Source organism: Panthera leo, chromosome D3 (assembly GCF_018350215.1).
Source record: "Panthera leo isolate Ple1 chromosome D3, P.leo_Ple1_pat1.1, whole genome shotgun sequence".
Taxonomy (NCBI): domain Eukaryota; kingdom Metazoa; phylum Chordata; class Mammalia; order Carnivora; family Felidae; genus Panthera; species Panthera leo.
The window spans coordinates 16292160-16318090 of record NC_056690.1 but is presented as its reverse complement, the minus strand read 5'-3'; the positions used below and the strand labels follow the sequence as shown (position 1 = coordinate 16318090).

Sequence of the window (25931 nt, the reverse complement as noted above, 5' to 3'; positions counted from 1 at the left end):
CTGCAGAGGAGGAAAACTGAGGCACAGAGAGCAAATGGCCAGAGATTTTCACCACCAGCAAGTGGCATAGCTGAGGTTTGAACCTAGGTGGAGTCCCTCTGCCTGACCAATACGCACTTAACCTTTACCCCATGCTACTGAATACAAGCACCACTGTGCTGGGACATCCATAGCCATCAGGGCAGAAGGAGCAGCACAGAGATAATCCACAGACTAGATGGGCCTCTGCTCATTTGGTGATGGAATGACCCTGGAGGATCTGCTTTCTCCGGGGCTGTTTCCTCACCCTGGGGACCTTGAATTCAGCACTGTCTGTCAATGCATGTTACTCTTTAGGAAACATACTTATAATGGCCCACTAAGCATTCTCTAACTCAGACATATCCAGTGGAAACAAAATGCAAACCATATATGTAATTTACAGTTTTCTAGTAGCCATATTAAAAAAGATAAAAAGAAACAAGTAAATTAATGTTTTATCTAATCCACTATATCCTAAATGTAACTGTATCAACCTGTAAGCAACATAAAAAAATATGTCCCTGGTGACCCGTCTATCTTCCTATTATCACTCCCTGCCTCATATTTCATGCTGCGAATTCCTTCTAGTTCAATGCACTTTGGCCGCTGTCTTGCCCACAGACATTTGCATATGCTGTTCTAAGCAGTGGGGAATGATGTGAGACTAGCCATCCTTCATACAGGCCTGTTTGCTTTTCTGCCTGCCCTTTTGGACTATAAACCTGAAGAAGGCAGGCACCATATCAGATTTATTCATCGCTGTATCCCCACCCTGAGCACAGCTCCTGGTACAGTGCAGGCACCGTTAAATGTCTCACCTTTGAGTGGTTAATGAATGACCTCACTACTTATTTTCTGTTTCTTCAGTTAAACTGTGAACTTTCTGAGGAAAGGGACTATGTGGTTTGCTTTGTTCCAAGTGTCAGGTATAGTGCCCACTAGTCGTTCAGAAAATATATATTGAGCAGCACCTCCTATAAGCCATGCACATGCTAAAGGCTATGTGGTGAGCTGAAATGGACATGGTTCCTGTCCTCATGTGCGAGACATTGATCCAAGAATCCCACCACTAAATGTAAACTGCAGTAGTGAGTAGTGCTTACAAAACAGGTACATTACAGGTGTTGGAAGGGCAGCCTTGGCTCTTGAATTTTAACATAGGAGGACCTGGTAGCCAAAAGTGAGCTGCCTGGTTCTTCCTTTAAGAAAGAACTTGTCACTCAGATCGAGAAGAGGCTACACTCTTCCAGGGCACCCCCAGCCAATGGCTGAACATGCTGGGGGTCCTGGGGCTTGAACACTTCTGCCCAATGGAGATCCTCTAACGAGTTTTTGTTCTGGTGCTCCCTGATAGGTTGTCTATCTTTGTCAGATGAGCCCTTGTCCAATTCTGCTTCTTCCTCTTTCTCCTTCATGGGCGTTACCGCCGCTGACCCCCACCCCCGCCGGCCACCAACTCTATTTCAACATCTGCTTCCTGGAGGATCTGACTTGACCCAGAGGGGCTTGGGGGCTGGATTCTTGTGGGCAGGGGAACTTGAAGTGTTGCTTTCAGGGTATTTTTATATAGAATCAACAAACTACCATTGCCCTTTGCAAAGAATGGGGAAGGGCTGATAGTAATAACTGCCTCTATGAGAATTAACTTAGATAATAGCTGTATAGTATCTGGCACTCCATGAACCGCAGCTGTTATTATTACCTGATCTCTGAGTGAGTGGGTGTTTCAGGAAACTGTGCCTGGCACTGGGTATTATCTCCTTGAAGTCTTCCCCTTTATATCTAAGGTGGGGTCCCCTCTGCTCCTTGCAGAGTTTTGGAAAGGTCTCCCTCTAGGGAGGGTAGACAGGTGGAAGATTAAAGGATATATAACTTTGAAAGTATTGAATCCAGGGGGTCCTGGGTGGCTCAGTCGGTTAGGCGACCAACTTTGGCTCAGGTCATGATCTCGAGGTTTGTGAGTTTGAGCCCCACGTGGGGCTCTGGGCTCTGTGCTGGTAGCTCAGAACCTGGAGACTGCTTTGGATTCTGTGTCTCATTCTCTTTCTGCCCCTCCCCCACTTGTTCTCTGTCTCTCAAAAATAAATAAATGTAAAAATAAAAAAGAAGAAAGTATTGGATCTGGCCCCAAAGGCTAGATTGCAAGCTGCACTGCCATCGGTCCAGAGGGCAACCCCAAGAAAGGTCCTCCAAAGGTTCCCTGCTTTGCCTGGTACTGATTTATGGTCCTCCTGGGAGATGACCTACTGGTAGACAGGTAGACAGACAGGTGGACAAATCTGACTCTCCAGTGGATTGATATGTGATGATTGAGTGACCGATGGATGGACAGACACAGATCAGACTGAGATGTCAAGACAGGAGATGGATCTGTCAGCCAGACGGTCAGGCTTGTGACTTTGAGACGGACAGAAAGGCTGACAGCAGGGCCGGAAGGCCTGGGCGGGGTGAGGGGGGTGGGGGCCGCCGTCCGCCAGCTGGGCCGCTAGGGGGCGCCGCCTCCCCGCCCGGCGTGGCCCGCCGCCGGCTGGGCGCGCGCTCGCGGGCCTGCGGCGGGGCGGGGCTAGCGTGCGCACGGGGCGGGGCCAACTTGCTCGCGGGGGCGATCGGGGGGGGGGGCGGGGCGCGCGTGCTCGCGGGGGCGGGGCACGCGGCGGGCGCGGGGGCGCGCGGCGGCGGCTCGTTCCGTTCCGGGCCGAGGCTCGCGGCGGAAAAGTTGCGGGGCGGAGAGGAGCGGCCCCGGGACGGGCAGCGAGCGCGACGCCGAGCCGGCTCCCGGCGCCCGCGGTCCCGCCATGGACGACCTCGGTGAGTGAGCGGGAGGTCGAGGAAGGAGGGTGCGAGGGGCGCGCGGCCTCGGGCCGGGCGGGAGCGAGCTGGCGGCGGGGGCTGCGGGATCCCTCCTCCGGCGGCCCGGGTCCTGGCTCTGCTCGCTGCCTGATGGAGCTCCGCTGGGCCGGGATCCCGGGCCCGGCCTGAGTCCTTTGCCAGGCCGGCCCCGCCGCGGTCCTCACAGCCGCCACCCCCCGCCTCGGGGACGGCTCCACCTCCGGACTCGGGACCTCGGGGACCCACCCCCATCTCCCAGACCAGCCTCAGGGGCCAGCTTGCGCCTCGGGGACCCGCCCCGTCCGCCCCAGGGACGGACCCCCGCTGCCGTCACAGCACCACCTCCCCCCCCCGCTGTGGGACCCTCCCTTCACAGACCGCTCCCTCACCCCCCACCTCACTGATCGGCCGCCCAACTCGGGGAACAGCTGCCTGAACTCCTGGTTGGTCCCTCATTTCCAGGACCTGCTCTCACCCCTTTGAGGACCCCCACTTCACAGACTGGCACCCCCACTTCAGGGATAGCCCCTCCAAGCCCACCCTTTTCATTTCACAAGTTAGAGATGATCCTCCGATGACCACACCCCCACAAAGACAAGTTTCTCATCTGTCCCCACTAACCACCCCCCAACCCCAGGTCTGGGCACCCTGTTTCATGGGCTGCTCACTCCATTTCGCTGACTGTCCTGTCCGCTCTGTGGGCCAGCCCCTCCCCTTTCCTATCACAGATCAGCCTAATCCTAGAAGAGTAAGCTGGGGAGACATGATTCTTCCCCCACTCCCAGATTCTGGTGCAGTGCCAGGGGAATGCGGTGGGAAGTGGGCCCCGAGGTATGGCCATCTCTGGACTCGTCCGGGGCTGGCAGAGTTCCCCCCACCCCCTAGCATCAAACCTTGCTGGAGGCCACGCAGGTAAAGAGGACAGGATGCCCAGAACAGAGTTTTACTGTTTTCTTGTTATCGGAGCTCCAGAACTACCCTTTTCAGTGCTGTGTAGACCTGGTGTTAGGGCAGGGGAAAGTATCTCCTGAAACCAGACACGAAACCCGAGGGGGTTGAGGCCAGGGTTCTAGGAATGCCTTGAGTGGCCTGAACCCTATGGTGAGAGGATTCACTTCTTCACTGTCTGTCCCTCCCCTTCATGCCTGTAGCTGGAGGGCCTCCGAGCTGGGGAGGTGGGGGGGGGGGGGAGTTTCTTCTCTGTAGGAGCCTTGTCTTCCCTCTCTGGACTGTGGGTGGCTTGTGTGACCATTGATGCTTTCTCTGTCCCAGGCTCTGAGGAGCAGATTCATCAGACAGCACTGACGGGCCTCCCCAAGCGCACAGGGCACTAAGTTAAGACTGGCTATTTGTAGGTACTGGACTTCCAAGCGGACAGGGAGGAAGACCGCCAGCTTCCTTTTGAAAAAGATCAGGGCGCTGCTGAGAGATCCCGGCGCTGGGGATGGTGTCCAGTCCTGCCTGTTTTGTGGAGTGCGATGCCTGCCAAGCATAGTTCTCTGCCTTCGGGTCAGGCTTGGCACCCATTTTTCCAACACCAGGTTGGCATGCCTTGCAGGCAGGTTTTTTTTTTCCCCCCACATAAAAGATAAGCTGAAAGGGGGCTGGGGGGGATAGGTTTTGAATCAGGATCTGAAAGTCTCGATGCTTTCCCAGCAGGAACTGGGGAGCAGAGTTACAGTTTCTAAAATGCTGATGTGGTTCTGTTGCTTCTGTGCAGTCCCTTCCACACAGTGCTGTTTGAAGGTCCGAGAAGGTTTTGTAGAGTTTGCTGTTGGAGTCCAGAATTCCTGTCCCCTGATGGTCTTCCATTTGGGGCCAGGAGACTGAGCTAGTCTCAGGGAAAGAGAGGAGAGTGGTATAGGGGGTGACAGGAATTGAAATTTGCAGTTTATGGAGGGCTTCCCCGTACCTCAGCATGTCCCGCTCTCACAGCAGCCCTTCATAAGAGCCCCTTAGGGCCACTGCTGTCATCACTGCCTGCCTTTTATGAATGGGAAAAACTGGGAGTCAGAGAGGGTGATTCACTTGTCCAAGGCTGCACAGCCACAGAATGACAAAACCATGACTAGAGAGAAGCCCGGTCCCGCAGCTCTCGTGGACCAAGAGGCCTTTCTTCCTGAGGAGGGGGGTAGGCAGCATGTGAAGGAGGAGTCTCAGGGGGTGACGGCTGCCACCTGTAACTTCTGCCGCCTTCCAGCACAGACTCTGCAGTTGTTTCCGGGCTGCCGGACTTCCTGGGCCTCAGCTCCCGGGAGGCCAGCCATGCCTGGCTGCCCTGGAGTCCCAGAGCCCCGGGGTGGGAGCAATGGGGCGAGCAGGAAGGGGAGAGGAATTTGCCTCTGTGCTCAGGCCCCATCAGCTGTCTGGATGGCTGCTCAACACACTGCCTGTCAGCTGTTTTCCTTAGTTTGGGTGGACACAAAGGCCAGCCTGCTTATTTTGATTTTTCTCCTGAGAGTGCTCTCAGCTGTGAGCCTCCTGGTCCCTGAAATGGGAGAGTTTATGGTCTGTCCTGTGGCAAGGCTAGAGGGGGCAGAGACTCTGCTGTGACTTTGTTTTTTTGGGTCTCAAAACAAAAATTGGGGAACTCTTCCCTCCCCTTAGCTGCTGGTGACAGACTCACCACGTGCTGTTTAATAAGTTACGAATTTATAGCTCTTTGGGCAGAAAAACATCAACACTGCCCTTGCCTGTGTGTTCTCTCTGCTTTGTGCTGCGGGGTGGCTGCTGGTGGCTTTTCCCATTACTGTTTAGACGCTGGTTTGGCCCGGAGTTCGCCCTGTTGAGTTCTGGCTGGAGTTTCCTGGACAGAGCTCCCACAACACTGAGATGCACTCTGATTACCGTTTCCGACCCAACTCCTCACTCTCCCTCGTTCATGTTCTTTAGTGCACTTGGGGGCTGTGACCACAGCTGCGGTCCAGTAATAGTCACGTGTGCTTGATGGGAGACAGGCATCAGACTCAGCACTTTATGGGTATGATCACCGCCATTCCGAGAGAGAGAGAGAGAGAGAGAGAGAGGGAGAGAGAGGGAGAGAGATGTTTTATCTCCACTGTACAGATGTGGAAACCTGAGCTCTGGGAGGTTCACTGGGGGGAGCTGGGATTGGAACCCAGACTGATCCAATTCCAGATCTGGTCATCAAAATCATAATAAGGTTAAATGCTCAGTGAGGTGACTAACCGGAGGATGAGCCTTGAGCCTGCTGAGTAATTGCTAGTTACCTTTGAAATTTGTGTGCTGGGAGCCATCCCAAGGAAATGGCCTCTGTGGCAAAGGGTGGGTCCAATTCAGACCTTGATAGCTTTGCCTTCCCATCTCTTCTAGGGGGGACAGCCAGCTGTTGGCAATGCCCAGTTGCTTCTAGAATCTGGACATGTCTTCCTTCAGCTTCTCAGCAGTCTGGACCCTCTGAAAAACAGTGCCTCATTGTCCTTAGGGGGAGTGTTAGGGGGGCAGGGGAGTTGCTTGGGGCATTCCGGACTACGGAGCCTCCCTGTTTCCATGGAAAGTCTGGACTTCAGGCTTGTCTGTCTGTGGTGTCTCTGTGTGTTAGGCCAGGGTCAGGGCATCCAGCTGCTGGGCCTGTGGCAGGGGCAGCTGTGGAGTGATGTTGTGTTCTTCGTCAACACCAGATCTTCTGGGCAATGCACCAGTGAGGTGCAGAGCTGGGCTCCAGACCCTGGTGTGTTTGAGTCCTAAGCAGGTGCCCTTTCTGTTGTGCTTAGCTGTCTGCTGTCTGGACAGCCTCAGCGCAGTGTGGAGAGGTTTGGGCTGCTCTGCCATTGTGGGTTGGAGGTCTTCCAAGAGAACATCGAAGCACTGCTTCCAGCTTCCCCAGTGATGGCCCTGCGTTGGGAGGCTGGGGGGGTCCTTGGCAGGAGAGGCCTACGAAAAGCCAGAATTACCGCTGAGGCACTCACGCAGCGCCTCTCCGCCATGTTCACGTTTTGCATGGAGTGTGCTGACCCGGCAAGGGCCTGTTACCTTGCTCCAAGGCCAGAGAGTTGAAAGACTTCCTCCTACTCCTTCACACTCGTTCCAGCTCTTCCCTGTGTTGTCCTGGTCTCAGCACCTTCACTAATAATAACAAACATCTGTAGAACTCTTTCTCATAATGTTTAAATGTTTAATGAGCACTTATTATGTGCAGGCACTGTGCTGGGCACTTTACACACATTGTTTCATTGACTCATGTTGGCCACAGGAGGCACAGGTTCTGTTCTTAGTACTACTACTACTACCCATTTTACAGATGGGGAAACTGAGGCACAGAGAGGGTTAGCCCCCTTGCCCAAGTTCTGTTAACTAGAGAATAGCAGGGCTGGGGTTTAAATGCAGAGTCGAGGGGCGCCTGGGTGGCTCAGTTGGTTGGGCGTCCGACTTCGGCTCAGGTCACAATCTCGCGGTCCGTGGGTTCGAGCCCCGCGTCGGGCTCTGGGCTGATGGCTCGGAGCCTGGAGCCTGCTTCCGATTCTGTGTCTCCCTCTCTCTCTGCCCCTCCCCCATTCATGCTCTGTCTCTCTCTGTCTCAAAAATAAATAAACGTTAAAAAAAAAAAATTAAAAAAAAATAAATGCAGATTCGGGCTTGTAACCATTTTTACACCTCTGCTCGTGATACTGGATCGGATCTTGGTTGCCTGTTGGTTTGATTGTGTTACATTTCTAGATGCTAAACATCTTTCCTGGCTCCTCCCCACACGCCTCATCCTCTGTTCGGTGTCCCACATCCGTCTTCTTCCTTCCTGTTCCCTGTGGCTTCTCTGGTTGGAATCAAGCTCTCTGTGCCCCTGCTCCATACAGATTTGCTCCTGTCTTCATTCAGGTGTTTGTCCTTTGCTGCACCAATGCTTTTCCAGAGCAGAAAGTTGTTGAAAACTTTTAAGGAGGAGAATTGAAGACGTACTCTGGAAGGGAGAGACAGAGAGAAAGAATTAGGGGGCTGAGGTTTCCCAGAAACCTTGACAAAGCACCTGATGAAAAGGGGTATCTCCTCACTCAGGATAGGCCCAGAACCTCCTCAGCCCTGACGTCCACTTTTCCTCTTCAGTTGGGGTCTTGTTGGGAGTCTCACATCTGGCCTGAAATGTGCATTCACGTCCTGATGAGTCTTCCAACTAACAAATTGATTGCCTAACCAGTGGGGCTGAGGGATGGCCTCTCCAGGGAGGCCGTGGATGCTGGGCCAGTGGCAGGCTGAATGTGTGGTTGGCCAGGCCCCGCAGAGCCCCCGGTGGCCAAGTTTTCCCTTAAAGACAGCCTTTTAATGCTTATTTCTTGTGTGATTGTGGTATTGTGGTTTTATGGGAGAATATTGTCATTGTTAGGTGCATGTTAAAAGTATTTGGGAGTAAAATGTCATGATGTCTGCAACTCAGTTTTAAATGGTGGAATAAAAAAAGTGGATGTATACATACGTATACACAGAGAGAGCTCCTAAGCACATGTATGTGTGTTTATATAAAATGGCAAAAATTTTTTTTAAATTTTTTAATGCTTTTATTTATTTTTGAGAGAGAGAGGGAGAGAGGGAGGGAGAGAACGAGCAGGAGAGGGGCAGAGAGAGCAGGAGAGAATCCCAAGCAGGCTCCTCACTGTCAGTGCAGAGCCTAACGTGAGGCTCCATCTCACAAACCTCGAGATCACGGACTGAGCCGAGATCGAGAGTTGGGCACTTAACTGAGCCGCCCAGGCGCCCCCAGAATGGCAAAACATTAATGACTGAAACTAGGTAGAGGGCATATGGGTGCTCATTGTATTGGTCTTTCAACTTCTCTGTATGTTTAGACACTTTCATGAAAAAAAGTTGGAAAAAGTGAGAAGACACTGCTTTTTTCCTTAGTGGGCTCAGGGTTATTCAGCCAGGGGTGTTCATAAGTGTCTACCTGTGACTCTTGGCCTCCCGTGACTCTGTGCAGGCGGTGACTGCGTGGGTAGACAGGAGCCAAGGGGGCCTGGGATGAGAATGACTGGTAACTAACTCTCAGCTCGGGTGGGGGCACATAGCCATGGCGACCTGTGCAGAAAAAAGGACAGGGCCAGCCAGAGGCAGACAGCTTCCACAGTGTGGAGGCAGCCTCCGGGGTTATTTTGGGTGTGGTGACATTAATGAGACCAGGGTCAGGGCGAGGGGGATGCTGGGCTCTGCTTTGGAGTTTGGAGAGGGTTGCCTGGGTGGGATGCAGAGCAAGGCCTTTACAGAAGAAGAGCCTCTGGGCAGCTGGAGCCTGGGGGAGGGGGTGAAATGCCATTTGCTTCACATCATGAACCTCTTATCTGTGGCCAAAAGGACACCACTAGCCTGTGGGCAGCATGGGCCAGAGTGGCCCCGGGCTCTTGCTTGCAGCCCAGATCTAGCCGTCCAGTTCTCCAGACTTCAGGTTCCCACTCCTGGAATCCCCACTCCCAGGTCCCTCTTGTTCTGTGCTGACTCAAGGCTGGGCCACTTGGGCCTCCCATGTGTTTGGGAGAAAGAGCTGGATTCCGGTGCCAGCAGCCCCCTTGGCTTTGAGGCCCTGGTGCCCACTAGAAACATTTTGGGCAGACTCTTGTAAGGGGAGCACTTCACTCTAGGGTCTTCTTTGAGACTCGTGTCCGTCTGCCGGCATGCAAGGATGCACAGGCTGGCCACTTGGTAGGGATCGAGGGATCTTCCTAGTGAGGTCTCAGAGTGGTGCGTCATGGCCTTTCTCTGCCTGTTTGAAACGCAGCACGATGTGTGTTTTATGGGGGGGGAGGGGTGGTGCTGTGAGGAAGCTGTATGTAATTCTTGGCTGGGACTCAGGTAATTGTTTTAATGAAATGGAATGCAGCTTATTCAGAACTCACTTGGCAGAGACAGCCATGTTCTGTTCTGTTTTCTTCTCGGGGAGAGGGGGGTGCACATTTCCAGCTGTTTTGAATAGTGGAACCCTGGGTGAGTTCGGAGGTGGGTGGAAGCCTCTGGGGGGCTCTTTTCGGTTTAGCTCACGGATCTTCAGACTGCCGAGACTCCTCTGGACAGCAGTCTGTGTATCCTTTCGAATGAGCTATGGAGACCTGGGTCTCCCGACAACAGAAAAGTCCTGTTGGAAGGTGGCTGCCTCCTGCCTCCTGCCTCCTGCCTCCTGCCTCCTGCCTCCTGCCTCCTGAGTCCACGGGAGACCAGGGATGCGGGAGTGTGTGGCACACAGCAGGGACACCCTCCCTGGCTGTCTGTTCATTCGCCCCACACATCTCTTTCCACCCCAACACCTGTTATGACCTCCGGTGCCTCTCTCCCCCCATACACCCCTTCAGGGTAGACCCCATGTAGCCATCTGTGGGTCCCTTTTTCTTCTGGTTCCCTCTCTTTACCTGCCTGCTCTTCCAACTTCCTCATCCCTTCTTTGCTCCTTTTCTGTTTTTAACACAGCTTGAACCATTCTTTCATGTTTTCTCTTTTGCTAAGAGTGCATCCCATTTTTTTTTTTTTTTTGAGAGAGAGAGAGAGAGAGAAAACGAGTTGGGGAAGGGCAGAGAGAAAAGGGGACAGAGGATCTGAAGTGGGCTCTTTGTGGACAGCAGAGAGCCCGATGTGGGGCTCGAACTCACAAACCATGAGATCAGGACCTGAGCCGAGGGCAAATGCTTAACTGACTGAGCCACCCAGGTGCCCCTACATCCTATCCTTTAGTGGCCATATTTCCCCCTCCCTCCCTTGAGATCCACTTCTCTACAGACCCCTCCACCCCCCAGATTCCTTCTCTGATCCCTTTGTGGGGGTGCACCTCTGTGTTATTCCAGAGGCTTCTGCTGGCTCCCTGTTTTTCTCCTAGGTACCTAGGTCAGTTTATCTGCTTGCGTGACCTCTTTTTTCACTTGTGTGTTGGCGACTCCTAAATTTATATTTCCACCCCTGACGTGGATTCTATTGTGCAGATTCTTCCGGCCTGCACGCCAGCAAAGACCCAGCTCATTTCCTTCTCACTCTCTCTTCTTGGCCTCATCCATTGTCTACTTTCTCTGTTACTGTCCCCTCTCTTCTCTGGGCCTGTGTGAAATCATGGGCCTTTGTGCAACACTTTGAGATTTAGGCAACATTTTCACGTGCTTCCTCATTTTTGATGCTATTCTGACAAAAACCCTTTGGAGTGAGAGATAGTTTTCCCTGTTACAGAGGAGGAAGCTGTAACTGCCGCTCAAGGGGCTCAGAGGAAGCAGACACACCCAGTATCACCACAAATCCTGATGCAAGAGCTTGACCTTAGAGCCTGACCTTAGATCTTCTGGCACCAAACCCATTCTCTTTTTGGTTCTTCATACTGGAATCACAGGTTGGATTTTGGCCTGCTTGGCCTTGGTAGTATTTAAAAATGTCCTAGGGGCTCCTGGGTGGCTCAGTCAGTTAAGCGTAGGACTCTTGGTTTTGGCTCAGGTCATGATCTTATGGTTTCCTGAGTTGGAGCCCCTCGTGGGGCTTTGCCTTGGCAGCGAGGAGCCTGCTTGGGATTCTCTCTCTCCCTCTCTCTCTGCCCCTCCCCCCACTCACACTGTCTCTGTCTCTTTCAAAATAAATAAATAAACTTTTAAAAAAATTTATTTTATTTTTTTTTAATGTTTATTTATTTTTGAGACAGAGAGAGACAGAGCATGAACGGGGGAGGGTCAGAGAGAGGGAGGCACAGAATCTGAAACAGGCTCCAGGCTCTGAGCGGTCAGCAGAGAGCCTGACGCGGGGCTCGAACTCACGGACCGCGAGATCATGACCTGAGCTGAAGTCGGACGCTTAACCGACTGAGCCACCCAGGCGCCCCATAAAATAAATAAATAAATAAACTTTTAAAAAAATCTTAAAAAATTATTCCAAATTACAGTTGTCCCTTAAACAACACAGGTTTGAATGTGTGGGTCAACTTATACATGGCTTTTTTTTTTTTTTTTTTTTAATATATAAATACAGTACAGGGGCTTGTGGATGGCTCAGTTGCTTAAGTAGCTGACTTCGGCTCAGGTCATGACCTCATGGTTCGTGAGTTCAGGCCCCACATCGGGCCCCCTGCTCTCAGCTTGCAGCCTGCTTCGGATCTTCTGTCCCCCTCTCTCTGTCCCCCCCCCTCACCCCCCAAATAAATAAACATTAAAAAAAAAAACAACAATTCTGTCTTTCTGCCCTGGGTTTATAGCAAACACGGAGTTGCAAAGTCTCAGTGGTTTCCTTTTTTAACTTTTTTGAGACTTTATTTATTTATTTATTTATTTAAAAGTCATCTCTACCCCCTTGTGAGGCTCGAACTCGCAACCTTGAGACTAAGAGTCCCGTGCTCCACCGCCTGAGCCAGCCAGGCGCCCCATCTAAGGGCTTTCTCAAACTGCATTCTTGAGTGAGATGTGACTTCTGACCACTTCCAAGCACTTAGCTCCACACAGAGTCTGGATCTTTGTCCAGGTTGCAGAAAATTGCCTCCTCACCTGTCTCCCCTCCTCCTCACCAATCTCCCCTCTTCCTCCTCCTGGAAGGTCTCTGCAGCTGCCACCTTGAGACGGCTTTGTTCTGGTTCAGACCAGCCAACCCCTTGACTCACCCATGGCAGTGTAACAAATCTATGTAAACGGGGCTTCTTTGGTCTCCCCTCTGCCTGGTAGGCCCCTTCAAGAGAGGGATCTTGGGTGCTAAGTGCCAAGGACAGCTACGCTGTCTGCAGTTGCTTAATATTTGGTGGTGGTTGATGATTAAATGGGTATGAACTGCAGACACCCACTGTGATGCCAGACCTCCAGCACGCCTCTTCTGCTGGAGAATCTGAGCCAGAGACCCTCTGGGTTCTGGGTTGGTGGGGAGGCAGTCTAGTGCCATGGGCAGAAGGCAGGCTCTGACATCAGCCACTCCAGGGTCTGAATCATTACTGCCACTTGCTAACTGTGTGACTGTGGCCTGTCACCTTACACCCATAGCCTCGGTGAAACAGGCACATTTCTTGAGATGCCTTAAAGCACTTAATAAATAGTAACGATTGTTATTATGATTCCTCCTTGGACAAATCTAGATATTGCTTTGGGGCCTTGGCTTTCTCTGTCACCCCTCCACTTCACCAGTCTGCTGCCTGTGCTTGCTGTGGCCTTGGTGGTGAACATTTAGTGCACATGAGCCGGGTTGACCATTCAGCTTGGTCTGAGGGAGGAATCTCACATGGGTTATCTCCTGGGAGGTTGTGATTTGGGACTCTTCCTGGCCCCGTGGGGTAGAAGCCCGGGAGCGCAGCTCTGCGGACGGAATGGCTGTTCCCTAGTGCTGGGGGTGTCAAGTTGGGTTTTGGTTAAATGACATTTCATTTCCCCAGAGCCTCTTTGGTGGCTTTGGGGCGGAAGTGGCTGGGGAAGGAGGTCATTCCGTGGCTTGGTTTATACTAATTGCTTATCTAACACTAATGTTTGAGAGGTGTCACAGAGAGCCAGTGAAAGATGCTCCGTGACACCTACAAAGCCTCGAAGGATGGGTCTAGGCCACTGAGGCTCCTATGAGCAGTAGAGAAAGGGAGAGTTTGGTTTTTTGGACCATGAACTGAGGTTTTTGTCAGTTGAATGAGCCCAGCTAATAGCAAGAAGCTGGCTCACTGGTTGGGCTGCCCTGCCTGCCTCTGTGCCTTTCTAGGGGCAGTTGATCTGTTAGGTCAGCCCTGGGCCCCGTTAGGAGGTAGAAATGGTTCAGAGAGTCCCGGCCAGGCTTTTCCTTGCTCTCTGTTTCCAGGAACATTCCTCTTGCTTAGGTGGAAATGGGAGTGTCCCACAGTCTGCTCTTGGTTTCCTCTGGATTTACCATCCCCCACCCCTGAACTCCTGGCCTGGCTGACCCACTGGGGTGGGTTCTCATCACTGCTAAGCTCCAGGACAGCCAAGTCAGGCTGGCCCCTCTGGGGTGGGCTTGAAGGAGAGGCCATGGCTTCTGGAAAACTACACTCGCGCCTCACAGACCTGACGTGGCTACCTTCCTGGGCTTGCTTGGTCACATGCTACCCTTCTTGGAAAGTTCTTGCTTGGTCACAGGCTGCCTGTTTTGGCCCCATGAGTGGATGTGTGGTTTCCTTACCATTTCTTAGTAGTGTCAGCCTAGCTGCACCCGTGGGGTGAGCTGCAGGGATAGTGGGGTGGCCTCATTTCCTCGCTGCCTCACCACCTCAGATGGCCTCCTCGCCTCTATCCTGAACTTTCCAAGGATTCCTGCCCCTTCTCACTCTTGGGAAGTCGGCACTTGAAGTCTTTTTGCCTGCCTGAGGCAGTCACGCGGGAAACAAGCTGGGGAAAGAAGAGAACTGTCACCTGGAGGTGGTTGTCACAGCTTCCTGTGGTTACTTGTGGTCATCTGCTTCCAAACATCCTGTTTGTGCCCCAAGAGCAGCAGGAACACTGACCTGGAGACAGCTGTTCTCTGCCTGGCTTCACGCACAGGCTTGGGGGCCGGGGGTGTCCTAGTCCACCTGTCCCCAGGGACCCTTGGTTTGCTGGTTTGTTGGCTGGTAGCAGTGCCTTTTGGTGTCTCTAGCTTAGACGTCACCTCTGCCCTGCCCTTCCTCCTCTCCCTGCTCCTTCTGCCTGTGAGATTTGTCCTCTGAGTGTTCTGTTGGGTGTGATCGGTCAGTGCTCGCCTTTCTGTGGCTCTGGACTGATCCCATCTTCCATGGACCCTTCCCGACGCTTCCGGAACTGGAAAGAGTCTTAGGGTATCCCCTCTGGGTGTGTGCGGGGCATCTTCAGCCCATCAACTTCCTCAGTGAGAGTGACTCACTTTTTATCAGTTTATATAGTGGACTTTTATCAAAGACTGCAATTGCACAAGGAGTTTTGTGGCTTAAAAAAAGAAAAGTTTATTTATTTATTTTTGAGAGAGAGAGAGAGGGAGGGGTAGAGAGGGAGACAGGGAATCCCAAGCAGGCTTCACACTGTCCGTGCAGAGCCCAGTTTGGGGCTCAAACTCACGAACCGTGGGATGGTGACCTGAACTGAAACCAAGAGTCAGATGCTGAACTTACTAAGCCACCCAGGCACCCCAGCTTTTTAAAACATTGAAAATAACAGTGTAAAAACATCGGAAAGTCGTTTATAAGGTTCAATCCATGTGTTTTATAGGTGGACAAACTTAGGTCCTCTGAGGAGAAAGCATTTGTCCAGGACACTTAGAGGCAGAGCAGACCCGTGCTTTTTCCTCTTTCTTGCCCTTTTTGGGGAATATGTGGGGTCCTAGTTTTCCTCATTTCTAGAAGTACACACCTTGCCACAGTGTACCCCTAAGCTTTCTTTTCTCTAGGGACCCTTCTCAAGCCATTTTGTATTTGATACTGTTACTTCCTTTTGTAAGAGTTTTTATGTCGAAAAGATACATGCTTATTATATATACATATATAAAAAAAAAGATACAGGAGTGAAAGTCCTTTGTCCTTTTCCCACCAGGGGTAACTAGTAACTATTGTTAATAGTTTGGTGTGTATCTTTCCTTCCCAGCCATTTTCTGTACATTTATAAATATGTAAGCATACATATGATTCACATACCCTTCACTGTGTTGTGTTTTTTTTTAATTAAGATGAAATTCACATAACATACAACTAACCATTTTAAAGTGTACAATTCAGGGGCGCCTAGGTGGCTCAGTCGGTTAAGCATCTGACTTCAGCTCGGGTCATGATATCAAGGCCCATGAGTTTGAGCCTCACCTGGGGCTCTCTGCTGTCAGCTCAGAGCCTGGAGCCTGCTTCGGATTCTGTGTCTCCCTCTCTCTCTGCCCCTCTCCTGCTTGGAGTCTGTCTCTCTGTCAAAAAATAAGTAAACATTAAAAAAATAAAGTGTACAATTCTGTGGCATTTAGTACATCCACAGTCTGTGCAGTCATCCCCTCTGTCTAGCCCAGCACATTTTCATCACCCCCAAAGGAGTCCCTGTAACCATTCAGCAGTCTTTCCCCCCTTCCCCCCTCCCCCAGCTCCTGGCAAACACTAATCTGCTTTCTGTCTCTATGGATTTGCCTGTTCTGGATGTTTCATATAAGTGGAATCTTACAAAATGTGGCCTTTTGTGATTGGCTTCTTTCATTCAGTGTAATGGTTTTGAGGTTCATGTATGTTGGTAGCATGAATCAATATTTCATTCCTTTTTATGGCTGAATAATAATTACGTTGTATGGATATATACTGCATTTTGTTTATTCATTCATCAGTTGATGGACATTTGGGTAGTTTCCACCTTTTTGCTATTGTGCTTGTGTGAACCTTTGTGTTCAAGTTTTTATTTGCATACCTATTTTCAGTTCTTTTTAGTTTATGTCTCTTCATTGCTTTTAAAAAAAATTTTTTTTTATTAAGTTTATTTATTTATTTTGAGAGAGAGAGAGAGCACAAGCAGGGGAGGGTCAGAGAAAGGGGGAAACAGAATCCCAAGCAGGCTCTGCACCATCAGCTCAGAGCCTGATGTAGGGCTTGAACTCACGAACTGTGAGATTATGACCTGGGCCGAGATCAAGAGTCTGACGCTTAACTGAGTACGCCACCCAGGCGCCCTCTTCATTGCCTTTTTTTTTTTTTTTTTAGTGTTTATTTATTTTTGAGAGAGAGGGAGAGACAGAGTGTGAGCCAAGAAGGGGCAGAGAGAGAGAGGGAGAGAGAGGGAGACACAGAATCTGAAGCAGGCTCCAGGCTCTGAGCTGTCAACACAGAGCCTGGCACGGGACTTGAACCCACAAACTGTGAGGTCATGACCTGAGCCGAAGTCTGGTGCTTAACTGACTGAGCCACCCAGGCACCCCTTCATTGCTTTTAAAGTTTATTTTTCTAGGGGTGCCTGGGTGGCTGAGTTGGTTAAATGTCCAACTCTTGATTTCAGCTCGGATCATGATCTCATGGTTCTTGGGATTGAGCCGCATGTCGAGTTCTGTGCTGACAGTGCAGAGCCTGCTTGGGATTCTTTCTGTTCCTCTCTTTCTGCCCTTCCCTTACTTGCACACATTCTCTCTCTCTCTCAAAAATAAATAAATATGTGTTAAAAAAAAAAAAAATCCCCAGCAAACCACTGGGGATTGTGGTGTGAGCTGAAGTGCCTCCCTCCCTCCAGGGGAGGTTGGTGGGCCCAGCAAAAGGAAGGGAGCCTTTCCTGCTTTGTGGCCACCCCTCAGCTCCTCTGCTTTGGTGAACAAAAGTCTGGGGTCCCTTGTGTTCCTCAGACCAGCAAGCAGTCTGTCGGCCCAGTGTCTTGTTGCTTTCCAGTTCTTGGGTTCTTTCTTTCTTTTTTTATTTAAAAAAATTTTTTTTAAATGTTTATTTTTTAGAGAGAGAGATAGAGAGAGAGAGACAGAGCACCAGTGGGAGTGGGGCAGAAAGAGAGAGACACAGAATCTGAAGCAGGCTCCAGGCTCTGAGCTGTCAGCATAGAGCCTGATGTGGGGCTCAATTCCAAGAACCATGCTCTCAGCGCAAAGCCAGACACGGGTCTCAAACCCATGAACTGGCATATAACGAGCTGAGCCGAAATCAAGAGTCAGACGCTTAACTGACTAAGCCACCCAGGCGCCCCAGTTATTGATCTTAATTAGAGAGTTGAAATCTCTGTGTCCGATTTTGGATTTGTCACTTTTTCCTTTCAATTCTCTCCATTTTTCCTTCATCTAGTTTGAAGCTCTGTTACCAGATATATATGCATTTAGGACTATTACATATTCATGATGAATTAACCTTTTTATCATTATGAAATGTCCTTCCTTGTCTCTGGTAATATTCTTGCTTGGGAGCCTACCACATGTGATAGTAACAGAACCAATCCAGCTTTCTTGTTGGTGTGATATGTTTTTTTTTTTTTTCTCCATTGTTTTATGCATATCAAACTGGTAAGAATTGCTTATCTGTATCTTTGTAATTAAAATGTTTCATATAGATAGCACATACAGAATCTTGCATTTTTATCCAGTCTTACAATCTCTGCCTTTTTTTTTTTTAATTTTTTTTTTTTAACGTTTATTTATTTTTGAGACAGAGACAGAGCATGAATGGGGGAGGGGCAGAGAGAGAGGGAGACACAGAATCAGAAGCAGGCTCCAGGCTCTGAGCCATCAGCCCAGAGCCCGATGCGGGGCTCGAACTCACGGACCGTGAGATTGTGACCTGAGCTGAAGTCGGACACTTAACCGACTGAGCCACCCAGGCGCCCCTGCATTTTTTTTTTTTTAAGTTTATTTATTTTGAGTGAGAGAGATTGAGCAATTGTGTATGCAGGGGAGGGGTAGAGAGAGAGGGAGAGAGAATACCAAGCAGGCTCCATGCTGTCAGAGTGCAGAGCCAGACGTGGGGCTCAATACCATGAACTGTGAGATCGTGACTCAGCCAAAATCAAGATCCAGATGCTTAACCAACTCAGCCACCCAGGTGCCCCTGTTCCTTTTTTTTTTTTTTTAAGTAAGCTGTATGCCCAGTGTGGGGCTTGAACTCATGACCGTGAGATCAAGATCAAGAGTCAGATGTTCGACCAATTGAGCCAGCCAGGCACGCCTATACCCTCTGTTCTTTATTTTTTCTTCTTTTCCTGCTTTCTTTTATATTAGGATTCCATCTAATCTCCACTATTGGCTTATTTAGCCATACTTCATTGGTTTACCTTTTTAGTGATTGCTGTGTGGTATCCAGGTGTAACTCATACGCAGTGTACCTTCGAGTCATATCCCCTTCTTGTCCTTTGTGTTACTACTGTCCTAAATTTTACTTTGGTGTATAGTATATCATAAACCTCACACTATGTTGTTAGGCATATTTACTGTTTCTGGTACTCTCTGTTCCTTTGTAAAAAAGGCCTTTTATAATCTAAAGAAATTAACAAAACTGAGGGTATTCAGGTGGCTCAGTCAGTTGAGTGACTGACTTCCGCTCAGGTCCTGATCTCGCAATTTGTGAGTTCAAGCCCCGCGTCGGGCTCTGTGCTGACAGCTCAGAGCCTGGAGCCTGTTTCGGATTCTGTGTCTTCCTCTCTTCTTCATGCTCTGTCTCTCTCTGTCTCAAAAATAAATAAACGTTAAAAAAATGTCTTTTAAAGATAGCAAGAACACTGTTTGCAAAACCTTTTCTCCCCCCTTTCCTCTCCCTTTTCAAAAAAACTTGTTTTTTTCTGGCTGTCTTTCCCTGCCCATAGAACTTCCCCCAGCATTGCTGTCTTCTGTGTATTCTTTGTGGTTCGGCTCATCTGTGGCTCTGTCATGATAATCAATGATGTTATCAGCCACTCCAGGCTGCAGAGCCCATGACTGGTGTCGCTAACACATTCCAGTGGCACACGTTTCAGAAAATCTTCACATCCCAGCATATGTCTCCTGCCCCCACTGCCCCATGGGGAGAGGCGTGACACCACAAGATCTGCTGGGAGGTCTGCTGGGCCTAAGGGCTGCCATTCTCCCTGTTCTTTCTTGCCCTGTCGCTTGCTGATGCCCCTCCTCTCTTCCTCCAGCACCAAGTGAAAGTGCCACCTTGTCCCAGGTCCTGACTCCGCCTGGGTTGCCCAGGTGCCTCCCTCCTGGGAGCCAGCCCACCTCACCAACTCCTCCTCCCCCACCCACAGAGGAAGCTAGACAAGCCATACAGTGAGTTTAAACCTTAAGTACCCACAAGGGGCTGCTGTGTTCTGGCCACAAAGTCTTGTGGAGTGTTCCCTCCCCCCTTTTTTTTTTAGTTTATTTATTTGTTTGACTATTTATTTATTTATTTATTTATTTATTTTGAGAGAGAGACAGCGTTAACAGAGGAAGGACAGAGAGAGAGAGACACAGAATCTGAAGGAGGCTCCAGGCTCTGAGATGTTAGCACAGAGCCCGACTCGGGGCTCGAACCCATGAACTGTGAACTCGTGACCTGAGCCAAAGTCAGACGCTTAACCGACTGAGCCATCCAGGCGCCCCTAAGTTTATTTATTTATTTAGAGAGAGAGGGAGAGAAAGAGAATCCCCAGCAGGCTCCACCCTGTCAGCATGGAGTCCGATGTGGGGCTTGAACTGAGCCACCCAGGCTCCCCGTCCTTTTGTTTTTTAAAGTTGAGAATGGTGCCGGTTGGGGAGGGGTGGGGGTAACTAGATCACTGGAGAGGGAGATTTCCGGGGTTAGATGAATAGAGAGGTCTGGGTCCTGTACGCATGCACTGCTCACCCTCACTGTGCTTTGCATGTAGCGAGTGCTCATGAAGGGCCTGGAAGAGGTGCAGACTGAAGCGGTGAAGCCGATGTCTGCAGCACATGGGCTTGGCAGGGTCATTCATTTGTTTGCTACTTGTCCATGGAGCTCCTGTTATGTTCTGGGCTCTGTTCAGTGTGAGGAGGTGAAGACAGATAAAGACACACTTCCTGCCTTCCCTGAGCTCTCATAGGCTGGTGGGACATAGACACTTCGGCAGATGGTTCTTACCAGTTGGATACATGCTTTACATGCTCTCAGAGGGGAGGTGCATGGTGCTTTGGGAACCCAGAGGAGAGGGGCCTTGAACCCTGTGCAAAGAATGTGGTCATGGAGGGCTTCCTGAAGGAAATGGTATCCTAAGCTGACTCTTTGTTGTGTTTATTTTAATTGGAATGTTGACATTTATAAAAGCCACAAACCTTCATCCTTTAAATAGATAGCCATTCCATAATAAGATATGGGAATCTTATAGAAAACCACACATTCCTTTTTTTTTTTTTTTTTAAGGTGGGCAAAGCAGATCCTTTTTTTTTTTCCTAAGTTTATTTTTTTATTTTGAGAGAGAGAGAGAGAGTGCACAAGTGGGGAAGGGGCAGAGAAAGGAGAGAGAGAATCTCAAGCAGGCTCAGCACCATCAGTGCAGAGCCCAATGCAGGGCTCAAACTCACAGACTGTGAGATCATGACCTGAGCCAAAACCAACAGTCAGATGCTTAACCCACTGAGCCACCCAGGTGTCCCAAAGGAGATCCTTTTTATCCTCATGTTGCAGAAGAGGAAACTGAACTGTGATGAATCTCCAGGTATAAGAAAGGATTTAGCCTGGAAAAGAAGACAAGAGGGTGGTCTAGGCACAGGGAACAACACGTGCAAAGGACTGGGAGGGAGGAGGCTTTTGTGCATGTGTGCTGAGTTTATTGGCTGTGATTTGGCACCCTGTGGTCTCCCAACTGATCTTACAAACTAATCGAACAGCCTGAGCTGGAAAGCCAAGAACAGTCACCAGCCTTTGCTTCCTCAGTGGCACGATCTTTTGAGGTGGCCTTGGTATGACAGCTGAGATGGGGCCAGCCTCTGGGGGCTCCTTTCATCCTCAGGTCAGACGCTGAGCTCTGTCTATGCAAACTGCCTGGGCTTAGCTGGGGCCCTGGGCCAGTCCAGAAAGGCATTTCCCTGAGAGTTTGGGGCCTGAGATTTTGTCCTGGGCCCGCTGGCCCCAGCGGTGAGCCTGTGTGCTCATGTGGCAGGAAGGCCTGGTTCCTGTGATAAGAGGCTTGGCCTAGCCCCTCTTCCGGAGGGGGCGCTGTTGGGGGATGGAACTACCTCTCTGTTTGGATTTCAGGACAGACTTCACCAAAAGTGGGCCAAGGGAGGGGACCCATGGTATTAACTGGTCACTCTGAGGACCCCAAAGCCTGTGGTTTACGGCCCCTGCAGGGGGCCAGGCTGGGCAAACCACTGTTTTTCAATGGAAGAACAAACTGGAGTAGCAGTACCATATCATTTCCCAACCTGGTACCTTCTGGGCCCTTAAGAGATTCATAGGTGACATGGCCAAGGGAAAAGAAAGGCCCTGGGGCCTGGCTCAGTGGCCCCGTGTCCTGCCCGTCCTCGGTTGCTGACCCTTCCATGCTCCTCCTTGGCCTCATCCTGCTCCTCCTCCTGTCTTGCAGTCTCATCTGGTGGACACTCCGTCCTCCCACAGGAAACAAACGTGGGAGGCATCTGTTCCTCCCTCTTTCTCCCGAGCTGCTCAATTACCAGGTCCCATTGATTTTACCTAGTCTTATCTAGAGCCTTCCTCCAACTAAGCCCCCCTCCTTCCCCTCTCTCCTGTATACACTGCCTGAGTGATCCAGAATGCAAGCCTGGTCCTGCCTTCCCTGTTCCCTGCCGACAGCCTTGCATGGCTTGCCCTTCTAAGTCCAGACTCCACAATGGGCCTTGGGTCCTTGCTCCTCTTCCACCAAGCTGGGGCTTGTACCCTGGGCTCCAGCCCCCTCTGTCTGCCAGGCTGTTTCTCACGTCTGCCTGTGCTGCTTCCTGGGCCTGGAAAGCCCCTCCTTCCTTCTCCCTCTGTCCAGATTATGATGGTCTTCGACTGGTTAGCGCTCCCTGGGGACAGACACTGTGTCTTTGTTCCCCCAGTGCTCAGCATGGCATCTGTGCATAGTACTTGTTGATGGACATTATTGGGACACGACTGGTAAAGACGAGATGGCACCCAGGGAGAGGGCTGGAGGGGCCGGGGGAGGCAGGTGGGACAGGTATGTGGAACTCACCCATTTTCAAGGTTAGCCTTGGATACCCAGATGGGGCCGTCCCTTCCCATTTTGTGCTTTCTGAATGGTGGTGCCTTTGCTGGAGAGGAGTGTATGTGCACTTCCTGGGTCAGTGCCCAGCAAGGCTCATTCCAGAAATTCCAGTCACCTGGGATTGAGGCAGAGATGAGGCTGCTTCAGCTCCAGGCAATTGGACTTGTCTTCAAAGGACCTGCCAGTGAGTTGAAGGTACAGAGTGGCCACTGTCAGCCCTTGTTTTCCACAATCGTTTCACCTCTGCGGATCCCCAACCCCTCTGGACCATGAATATTATGAACTGTCTCCCGAGAGTAATGCTGTGGGGATGTGCACAAGACGTTCTGTGTATAATTTCAGGTGGTCTGCACATCCCCTAGAGGGTCATCTGTGAGTCCTCTGGTGTCAGGTGAAGCTCCCTTGCTGTGGGGGCTCCATGCCTCTCTTGCCCTGGAAGGGGGAATGAAGGCTCCCTTTGCCCCACAGGTGGGGAGCTGAGCTGAGTCCGCAAGAGGAGGGGGATGGCGGGGCCAGGTGCAGGCCAACCTGAGCAGGCAAGGGCATTTCCTGCCTGACACTCAGGGGCCTGGGAGGAAGTCCGGGACAGGCTCGTGTCAGTGCTGCTCCAAAGGCCGAGCCGTCTGGCCCAGTTAGAAGTTAGAGTCCTTAGACGGGCATGTGTGGCAGGGACTGCCCTGGCCCATCCCTAGCCTCCTTCCGTGGAACTTGGATTGTTGGGAGCAGATGGTAGTCGGGCTGGGAGGATGGACTTGGGCCGGTCCCCCTGGGCCGGACCAGTGGTGAGTACCCTTCCTCCTGTGGGCTTTGTGCGCTGAACTCCCCGTGCCCTGAGCACAGGGCACTCTGGACGTTCCTACTTGGCAAGTCTTTGAACTCAGGGATGGCTTTGAAGCCAGGGAGAGAGATCACAGTTTTCATTGGGTCCTGCACCAGGGTGTTAGCTTTTTAGCCAAAGTCTGTTGGCACAGACCAGCGATCGGCCCTTGTGTATTCACAGCTGCATCTGGGGGGCCATGTGGTGGCATTGGGCGGCCCGCCTGACATCTTTCAGAGTGCCTTCTCTGCAGTTGCTCATGGATTGTAGTGCGGGGTGCTCTCCCACACCTACTCAGGCAGGGCAGTCAGGGATGTCAGCTTTGTGGGTGGGACAGCCACTCAGCCCCTGTCTGTCACCTGCTGTCACCTGGTAAGGGAGGTAGGCATGATGTGTATGGACTGTGTGCCTGTGATATGCCAGATATGCTTTCTTTTTTGTGTCTCTTTTATCTATCTATCTATCTATCTATCTATCTATCTTATTTTTTTCCTGAAATAGAGATAGAGTGCGAGTGGGGAGGGGCAGAGAGAGAGGGAGACACAGAATCCGAAGCAGGCTCCAGGCTCTGAGCTGTTAGCACAGAGCCTGACACGGGGCTCGAACTCATGAACTCACAGAGGTGCGGTGCTAGCAAGGGGCAGAGCCAAGGTTGTTCAACTTCAAAACCCACACTACGTTGTATTGCAAACTCACATACCTGCTGAGGTCAGGCAGGTGTTGTGTGTGCACAGATGAAGTAGGCCAAGGGGGAAAGCTAGATCTTATTGTGTCAGCCAGTGGTTGCCCGGCAGGAAAGTAGACCAGTATTGCTAGCCCTTCTGACTGCTCCCAGAAAGCCAGAAATCTTGGCTTTCTAGTGAAATCCCTTGATTTCTTTAATAAAAATATTTTTTAAATGTTTATCTTATTTTTGAGACAAAGAGAGACAGAGCATGAGCAGGGGAGGGGCAGAGAGAGAGGGAGACCCAGAATCCGAAGCAGGCTCCAGGCTGTGAGCTGTCAGCACAGAGCACGATGCAGGGCTCGAACTCATCAACCTTGAGATCATGACCTGAGCCAAAGTCGGACGCTCAACTGACTGAGCCACCCAGGCACCCCTGAAATCCCTTGATTTCTTAAGACAACCTCAGATTTCTGAAAAAGTACAACCACATTCATGTGAGGAATGGGGTGCAGCCTGCAGGCCCTGGGCTGGTGACCTTTGGCTGTATTCTCTGTTGCCTCCCTTCACCCTCCCTTCCCTCTCATCCTGGAAGGAGAAGAATTAGAGTTCATTGCTGAAAGAGATCTTGAAAGATTATTTGGGCCAACCCTTAGCCATTTATGATGCCTATTTCACCAAAAAGATAGTAGGGAGGTGTGGAAGGGTGAGGAACTGTGAAGTATGCACTCAAGAGTCAGGCTCCTGGGCCAGAGCAGTCTGGGCTCGGCCCTGCCACTCCTGGATGCCTGTTCCCCAGCTCTAGAGGCCACTGGCGCTTCTTGTCTGCCACTCTGCGCTGAGCTGCCCGTGGCTTTAAGGGTGTCATGGCCTCTGAGCTCTTCCCTCAGAAGACCTGGGCACCAGGGGGGGTAGTGCTATGGCTACCCTTTGTGCCTGGGTTTTAAAATTTGTCCCTGTCATATAGAAACTAGAGTCATTGTTCATAGTCAGTGAGATTTGACCCCTACCATCTCTCTTCCTACTTCAACTAGCTGTGGGGGAAGAACATGGAATGGGGTCAGGCAACCCCCACCCCAACCAAGGGACGGTGCCCATGGAGGAAGACGCCGCAGTTAGGGGCACAACAGGGTGGGGTGGGTGGGAACTAAGACTTCCACTGTTGGAAAGGAAAAACAGTGGTGTGACAGAGGGCAGTAGCGGATGGTGAGGAATCGGCTCGCCGACTTGCTTGGTGACCACTTCCTTTCTGGACATAGAGGCAGACTGGAGGATAGGCAGAAGCCCTCACTGGCAGGCTTGTTCAGATCAGAGGTTGTCAAGTTAACCACAAGGCTCCCTCGTTTTCCAGACAGTTCTTTGGGTGCAGGAGCACAGGATTTCCTGCCTGGTCCATCCGTGAAAAGTTTAGACCAGGAGCATCCAGGGCACACACACCGCCAGGCACAGAGCAGGCCCTGTGAGAGAGGAATAATGGGGTTCAATGCTCCTGACTCATGCTGACCTGCTCCCTGCCCCAGGTGGGCCTTCCCCTGGGCCCCTCAGAGTCAGAATGCATTCCCTGCTGACCCTGCAGAGCCTAGTGTCCAGTGGAGTGATATAAACGGTCTACCAGAACAGAACCCAGGTCTTCCCCTTAGAGAGTTGTTTCTATTAGAAGACGTTGCCCTGGTTCAAATCCAGCTTCCAAGCAAACCTTTGGAATATTCTCTACGTGTACATTGGAGGTTTCCTGTGTGATGTTTCTGGGCATTATGGCTGGGCACTGCTGTTGCCATCTGGTCGGTTGGATTCCCGGAGCCTCAGAGTGTCTCCTGCAATAAAATCCAAATCAGCACTGAGGTGGACACTTCCCCCTCCTCCCCATCAATCTCCTGGTGTAACCAGCTGGGCCTGGTGGAGGGAGGCCAGCCTTGCCAAGTCAAGCTGGAGCCCTGGGACCCTCTCTCCTGCATGAGCCCCGGGGCACAGAGGCTTGGGGTCTGCTTCGTTGCTGCCTCAGCTCTGGGGTTGGTGGACTTCTTGCAGGCAGACTACAGGGTCTTATTGTGGTTCTGTTCCCACCCTGTCCTCCTCCTCTGCACCTTCATGGCCTTACATGTGGGCCTTGCTGGCAAGGCCCACAGCCCAG

The 25931-nt window shown here is 51.1% G+C and overlaps 1 protein-coding gene across 3 annotated transcripts in view; it reads left to right on the top strand.

The window, feature by feature from the left end:
• The first annotated feature begins 2676 nt into the window (after positions 1-2676).
• Positions 2677-25931, top strand: part of PXN (paxillin) — a 47554-nt gene continuing 24299 nt past the window's right edge. For 2 of the 3 annotated variants that reach the window (XM_042911676.1, XM_042911675.1), the window contains exon 1: positions 2677-2829. In XM_042911676.1, coding sequence (XP_042767610.1) covers positions 2817-2829 — 13 coding nt within the window. In that variant the 5' untranslated portion in view covers positions 2677-2816. The remainder of the gene's footprint in view (positions 2830-25931) is intronic. The other variant, XM_042911677.1, reaches the window with a different exon arrangement.